At 43.9% G+C, this 8228-nt stretch overlaps 1 protein-coding gene across 1 annotated transcript in view; it reads right to left on the bottom strand.

Moving 5' to 3' along the window:
* STX12 (syntaxin 12) overlaps positions 1 to 4943 on the bottom strand; it is a 35030-nt gene extending 30087 nt beyond the window's left edge. The window contains exon 1 of the mRNA XM_007120345.3: positions 4701 to 4943. Coding sequence (XP_007120407.1) covers positions 4701 to 4818 — 118 coding nt within the window. The 5' untranslated portion in view covers positions 4819 to 4943. The remainder of the gene's footprint in view (positions 1 to 4700) is intronic.
* Positions 4944 to 8228: the final 3285 nt, after the last annotated feature.

Genomic DNA, 8228 nt, shown 5'->3' on the forward strand with positions numbered 1-8228 from the left:
CATGGCTCACGGGCCCAGCCGCTCCGCGGCATGTGGGATCTTCCCGGACCAGGGCACGAACCCGTGTCCCCTGCATCGGCAGGCGGACTCTCAACCACTGCGCCACCAGGGAAGCCCCCAGGCTCTTCTTGACTTCACTCTTTCAAAAGCAAAGGAAGGCTTAGTTACAAGGGGCAGGATTTAAGCACAACTCAAAGGATTTTTATAATTTAGGTAGCTAGTGAGATAGGGAAAGATTAAAGAAAGGAGGAACAGAAAGAGCAAAAACTCGCAGCAAAACCCCGTGTTTAGGGATGTTAAGAAAAACAGCCTGCCTGTAACAAAGAGAAGTAGAAAATATGGCTAATTTGGGTTAAGATGACAGAGACAGTGAAAGCAAGGTGGAATGTTAAGATCTGACACAGCAGACAACAGAGAGCCACCATAGGCTCTTGAGGAGGTGAGTGGTATAATGAAAACAGGACTTTAGACATACTGCTGATAGCCTTATCAGGATGAACTAGAATGGGAACAGAGACACTGAGACTATGCTGCTGGACTACAGAGGCTGAGATCATGAAGACTTATGAGGAGGACAATGAAATAAAGAGCAAGGGGCCAATACGAAAATAACTTTGAAAGAACAACCCAGAGGATTGCACACGATAATCAGTTTTAAAAGTTCAACTGCTTTTAATTTTTTTAGTAAACAGAATCATATCAATAAATTAGCAACATTGGGCTTCCCTGGTGGTGCAGTGGTTAAGAATCTGCCTGCCAATGCAGGGAACATGGGTTCGAGCCCTGGTCCAGGAAGATCCCACATGCTGCAGAGCAACTAAGCCCATGCGCCACAACTACTGAGCCTGCGCTCTAGAGCCCATGAGCCACAACTACTGAGCCCACGTGCCACAACTACTGAAGCCCACGCGCCTAGAGCCTGTGCTCTGCAACAAGAGAAGCCACCACAATAAGAAGCCTGCACACCGCAACGAAGAGTAGCCCCCGCTCACCGCAACTAGAGAAAGCCTGCATGCAGCAACGAAGACCCAACACAGCCAAAAATAAATAAATAAATAAATTTATTTTTTAAAAAAATTAGCAACATTAAAGAACAGAAATGATGTTCTTTAATCTCTTCAGAGATAACTTGGCGCCTGTTAAGTTTATTTCCTTATATCTGCCTCAACAATACTTGCCCAGACCCTTCATTTCACAATAGGCAGAGTCAAGCAGTTTTCTACTGTAGCCCACACATACTGATAACCCCTTGTACCAGGCAGTCAACCTTAGCTGTACCTATAACAACCCACGCAGTGGCCTGCCGTATTTCAGGCTGATATGCTCAGCAATTCCAAACCCACATATGTGAAAAAACCCACATATGTGAAAAAACCCACAGTTGAGAAAAAAGAATAGCTATTCTCTCAAATTTTCGATAGATACAGGTCCTTGCAGGACTATATGGATGTGGGCATATGTCTGGGAGGTCACATTCAGACTGTATACTTAGGTATGCTGGCCGCGTCTGGGGGATGGGCACCAGCCTGATAAGTGGGTAGAAGCAATGTCACCCTACCAATTTCAAATTCCCCGTGCCTCACTAAACAATCCCAAGGGGAGAATTCCAACTCACACTGACTAGGGTCATAAGATGTGGTAGGAACCACACAGCACAAGGTAAATGAGTCAGGAAGAGTTCCAAGATGGTAGAGAAACCTCATTCATTCAAATCTACTAAATACAATTTACTAAGCATCAAGACCCTAAATGATATGATCCCTGGCTACCTCCCTGGCCTCTTTTCCTACTATGCTCCCCTTCTCTAACTGCAGTCCAGCCACACTAGTCTCCTTGCTATTCTTGAAAAGCACTGAGGTCTTTTCTCTTGCTATATTCCCTCTGCCTAGGATGCCTTCCCCCAGTTACCTTCCCCCAGTTACTCACGAGGTTCTCGCCCTCACTTCATTCAGGTGTCTACTCAAACATCACCCCCTCAGAGAGGCCTTCCTTGACCAACTGATGTAAAAATATAAAATAGCACACCCACCCTCTTGCTCTCCTCACTCTCTGTCCCCTTATTTTTTTCTTCATAGCACTTATTATTTCTCAATATTGTTGATATATGTGCATGGATGCATACGTGTGTATACATACACATACACAAACACACACACATACACACACACTATCAGGGCAGGGTTTTGTCTGTCTTGCTCATCACTCCATCCCCAGTGCATAGCAGGTGCTCACAGAATATTTGTTGAACAGTGAATGAATGAATCTAACATATACTTGGGTCTGAGATAAGTACTAGAAATATAAAGATGAATAAGTCATGTCCCATTTCTTCAAAGGAACTAACAATCTAGCAGGAGAGGCAGACACACCACAAGAAGAGAAAGTTCCACAGCCTCAGGTATTCCCCATAGCTTCCTATGAAGAGTAAAAAAAAAAAGAAAGGAAAAGAAAAGTCACTTGTAACTTGAAGCATTACTAATTTAAAATTATAAAAAGGCTGAATGCTGGTCATAAGAGACAGATCTGGTTTCAAATTTAGGTATTGCCATTTGTTAGCTGGGTAATTATTTAACCTTTCTCAGCCTGTTTCCTAACCCATAAAAAGAAATAATATTGGTAATTACTTCACAGGGTTGTTACAAAATTAAGATAATGCACGTAAAGCACTTATATGGCCTGGCATACAGTACGTACTCAAATGTTAGCTATTAATGTTATTAACGGAATGAATCCAACTATCCCTTGAGCCTGATGCCTAATCAACAGCTAAACCTTATCAATTCTATCACCAGACACCTCTCCTATCCTTTCCTTCTTTTCATTTTCAGATCCTAACAGGTGTCTCTGATTCCAGTCTCTCTCCCTTCCAACTCAATTTACACATTTCTAAAGAATTAAATCCAAACCCCCTTAGTGTAGCACTTAAAGCACTTCATGTTTGGGCCCCAACTTACCTTTCCAATCCTATTTTCCACTACTTTCTGGACTCCACCAGTCTACCTAAATTAAATCATTCTACTTTTCTATACACACCACGTGCTTTCCCACTACTATGCCTTGTTCATTTTATTCCCTCCTGGAATGCTCTTCCCTTCTTTCCTCTCGAAAGTTTAAATACTTTCCACCATCTTTCCAGACCTAGCTCAAATGCCAATAATGCCTTCCCTGGCCTCTCCCAAGTGAAAAAGGTGTCTTTCTCTCCTGAATACCTATAATTTTATTATATCTCTTCTATAGTGGCGATTCCTTTCAGTCATTATGTACGCCACAGGCTCCCTGTTGAAGGAATCCATGTCAGTTCCTATACATACTACATGCCTCATACTCAAGTACAGGCAGAATGAAAATTTCACAAATAGACATTAAAATTATATTTGGCCTCAATAAGAAACTTTCAGTATTGAACCAGAATATTCTGATCTTACCTGTATTACAGCTCCCTCACAAAAGGAAATTAGGACACAAAGTACTATACTTTCTAACCAGTGGTCACAATTTTTGTTTCAAATTTCTGGATTTAACAGACCACATATTCTTCTTTCCACTTCCAAAGTGCCCAGATTCAAACGCTTTCCATCAGAAGCTTCCCTCTCTCATTATATATTTAAATTTAAAGGCTAAGTGATAGATTGTTCTTTAAAATATAGAACATAATTGTAATTCAGGACCAACTAGTTCTACCTATTAACAGGGTACAGCCAAGCTCACAAAAACACAATAATAAACAACAAGGATGATGATACCACTCTTTCCAAGTAGTTGCTGCTGCTGACCTCCTGTTTATAAGGCTCTGAGCTAATTTTCAGGCACAAGAAATAACGTGTATTTGACTCATTCAACTATAGTATCATTCAGACCCTAATGGTGGGGAGGGAGTTTTAAGACAAGCAATGACATTCTGAAATCCACCACCACCTCTACCATGTCTTACTTGCTATGTGATTGTGGCCATGTCCCTGAGCTTCTCTGTGTATCATGCTTGTTCAAAAGAGTAACTAGGTGGGGAAGGAAAACAAAAGCCTCATTGGCTTGAAATCCAAAAATATATGCAAATCTTTTGCTACAAAAGACAAAAGAATGTAAACCGAAATGTTTTTGGTGAATTCTCTTTATTAAAGTAGAAGTCATCTCATCCCTCGAATACAAGTCATTGTAACTGATTTCCAAATTCCTTACAGGAAGAGCTGTATTAAAGTCACCAAAACACATGCACTCTCCACTTCCCTTAATTGAAAGGTTCTGACTTCCAAGAAGCCAGAAGCTCAGCAGAATGTAAAGTCTAAACCAGTAAACAACTCCCAATCCAAGCTGGCCAAAGAGGAAAGAGAGGTGGGTGGAGGAAGGCAGATGACAGGAAAAGCTAGGCTGACCACTGCAGCCAGTCGACTCATTCACTGCTCTGGAGGGGACACACACACGCCCTCCCACCCTGCGGCTGTCAAGACTGCTGTCTTGGCCCCAACACCGTAAGAGCAGAACTCCTGAGAAGAAACTCGAGATGCAGCTGGGGCTCCGGACCCTCGGGGTGCCTGGGCCTGGCAGACTCGGGGATAGCAGCCCTCCGTATCCAGAGTAGAGCACCCAAGACGGCCTCAGGTGTGGCCCTGGCCGTAGCCCTAGCCGGGCTCCGCGTCCCGGCAGCCTCACCCGGGCCTGTCCCCGGGACGGCCCCCGCCCCCAAGCCCGGTACCCCGGCTCACTGGCTTGGCTGATCCGCTGGATGTTGCCGCTGCACGTCTGGATGATGCTGTTGAAGTCCCGGAGCGGGGGCCCCGAGGCCCCTGGGTTCCGGTACATATCTAAGGGACCGTAGGACATGACGAGGAGCCGAGCCCGACTCGCCCTGCACCGCGCTCCTACCGGAAGCAGCCGCCAGACCCGACCAGCAGGCTGACAGGGAAACCGGGAAGAGAAAGGGCGGGGAAGGGGATAAAGCTGCGTGAGCGCTAGCCCCGCCCCCTCGCAGCGCGCACACATCCGCCCTGGCTCCCCCACATTGCGCAGGCGCCTCTGGAACTGGTGTAGGCACGGTAGCTTAGAGACGTGACGCCCTGGAGCTTGCGGATGCGGGGCGGGGCGATGACATCATACCATTGGTGCTCGGATTGGAGAATCTGAGGTGGCGGTGTTGTTTATCGCCAGGGCACGGTGACAGAAGGCAAGAATTTTTCGATTAGCATAAAATTGTACCAGATGATCTCAGCCCTAACATCCTATTCTGTTCTATTCTGAGCATTCAGGCCCAAATATGGAGAATTCGACAGCCTTGAAACCCAGATCCGTAACCAAACTCCTGAAATTCCTCACTCTGCTTCCATCCTCTAGGGCTTTGTTAGGATTTGTGGAGCACTTTTATGGTTTACAAATCACTTTCATTTCTCCCTCCACCCCTCTTCTAGTCTAAACAATAAAATGATAATAATAAGATTTCTTGAGCACGTATTATTTGTGATCCCCTCACTGCAATTCAGTTGTTCATAAGCTCTTTCACAGCAAGGGACGATGTTCTAACTATATTTTTACCTTCAGACTAGATAACGGACAATCGATTTTTTTAAGTGTTGAAGTAAAGTAACTCGACAGAGCAAGCGTTATTATTTTCCCTTTTACAGTTGAGAAAGTTAAGACCATAGAGGTTAATTTGCTTTTCTCAGATTTGACTGCAAAACCCAAACACTAAGCTAATTGTACTGTCATCTTGCTATGTCCCTAAAACGCATTTTCATATTACCAAATTCATTCTCAGTCTAAATCCCTCCCAAATAGCTTCTTCATCTATATCCCAAACGAGGATTTCTTGGAGAACTAGACTCTCAAATTTTTAAAATCATTCTCTTAAGTAATTTGAAGTGTATGACCTCAATGTTCCCATAGAAGACTGCATTTTGTGAGCGTATGTTAGATGGAAAGACAAGAGTAGGATTTTGCTTTGGGAGAAGATAAAGATAGAGAGAAGTAAAGGGGAACTGGCAGTGTTTGTTTCCTGTATTCTCCACCCCACTTCACCCCAGTCTGCTTTGCAATCTCTGGGGAATGACCAAGAGAGGAAGCTGCTTGCCTGTGTAGGAGGGGACCCTAAATGGGTGAATGAGCCTGCATTCAGCCTTAGAGCTTTTGTAAGCAATGCTGTCTCTATTTTTCGTTGGAGCATTTATAAGAGCAATTTTTTCTCTTTAGAAAAGGACAGACGACATTTGGGTCCTCTCATTCTGGTTATTAAAACCATGCGATTTCTTAGAATCCATAGTTTTATGTCCTATCTTATAGTAAATCATGTACATTGTACTTTTTTACCTATAAAATAGTCTTGAGAATGTTTTCATTTACATTTGATTCTATTTAAAGTGAAGTTCAGTAAAGGTATTTTTCTCCTAGGATTGAAAACATAGTGGTGGTTGTTATTGTTGGTTTCTTTCTCCAGTTAAAATAAAAAGTAGTTTTCCATCTGTGCCATGGCTATCTTGTGCTATCTCTCATAGCAATACATTTGTGCCTTGCAAATACTAGATGTCAAATGAACATATATTGAATTCATACATGAATAATAAAAAATAACTATCATTTCTTAAATGCCCATCCAGGTAATGTGAACACATTTTACAAAGTTATTGGTAATACCCAAGATAAAGCCCATCTGATAAAGTGGCTTTATCTTTATATGGTCTGACAAAGTTAGGTTTATTAAATTACTGCTGCAAGGGGGACTACACACCAGAGGAATCATGGGGTATCTTACAAAGCACGGGAGAGATAGAATTATTCCAGGATTTGGAAAGATGGAGTGTAGGTAAAATTTAAAAGAAGCAGTGTTTTTGATAGCCTCAAAGCACACCAAGCTATGTGTAAAGGGATTATCGTCAGGCCTGAGCTAACAAGAAGACTCAGAATCCTGTTTCCTTGGAAACTACAGCGTGAAGATAAATGTGGAATGCTGTATCTGGAAACCCCTTATCTGAAGCTCTGCACCTGGGTTGGAAATTGAGGCTACTTCTCCGTGTCAAAGTAACTCAGATCCTCCAGGCGAGAGTGGAATATTCCGTTCTTACTGATATTTCAAATAGCAAATTTTCTGAAAAATCAGTGTTTTTAGAAAATGAGGTTTCTCAGCATTATGTCTTTTTGCTAATTGACAAAAACAGTTTTCATGGTTCAAACTCATCAAGGTGAGATTAACTCCTTGGTAACAGATAAGGAAACTGGTGTTCTCTAGAGGTTCTGGGCACTTGCCCAATGTCATCCAGCTATTAAATTGCAGAGCCATGATTCATACATATTCTATGACCCAGCAATTCTACTCCTACCTATATACTCAACAGATGTGCATCCATATGTGTTCCAAAAACCAAGTATAGGAAAGTTCATGACAGCATTTTTTTACGACTAAGCAGCATTTCTCTGTATTAATTTTTATTGCATCATAATTAACACACAATAGAATACACAGGTATTAAGTGTTCATTTCAATGAATTTTGACATTTGTATATACCCACATAACTAACCACCATCCAAACTGAGAAATAGAACACTTTCACTCTTACCCAAGAAAGTTTCTTCAGGCTGTGTTTCTTTTTTTCTTTTAAGAGATGCTTTTTGGGCTCCCCTGGTGGCGCAGTGGTTGAGAGTCTGCCTGCCGATGCAGGGGACGTGGGTTCGTGCCCCGGTCCGGGAGGATCCCACGTGCCAGCGGAGCGGCTGGGCCCGTGAGCCATGGCCGCTGGGCCTGCTCGTCCAGAGCCTGGGCTCCGCAACGGGAGAGGCCACAGCGGGAGAGTCCGCCTGCCGATGCAGGGGACGTGGGTTCGTGCCCCGGTCCGGGAGGATCCCACGTGCCAGCGGAGCGGCTGGGCCCGTGAGCCATGGCCGCTGGGCCTGCTCGTCCAGAGCCTGGGCTCCGCAACGGGAGAGGCCACAGCGGTGAGAGGCCCGCGTACCGCAAAAAAAAAAAAAAAGATGCTTTTCTTTTGTAAGTCACCAATGTTCTTTTTATTTTTATTTATTTATTTAAATTTATTTATTTTTGGCTCCGTTGGGTCCTCGTTGCTGCGCACAGGCTTCTCTAGTTGCGGCGAGCAGGGGCTACTCTTCGTCGCGGTGCGCAGCTTTCTCATTGCGGTGGCTTCTCTTGTTGTGGAGCATGGACTCTAGGCACGCAGGCTTCAGTAGTTGTGGCACGTGGGCTCAGCAGTTGTGGCTCACAGGCTCTAGAGAGCAGGCTCAGTAGTTGTGG

The sequence above is a fragment of the Physeter macrocephalus genome, chromosome 3 (assembly GCF_002837175.3).
Source record: "Physeter macrocephalus isolate SW-GA chromosome 3, ASM283717v5, whole genome shotgun sequence".
Taxonomy (NCBI): domain Eukaryota; kingdom Metazoa; phylum Chordata; class Mammalia; order Artiodactyla; family Physeteridae; genus Physeter; species Physeter macrocephalus.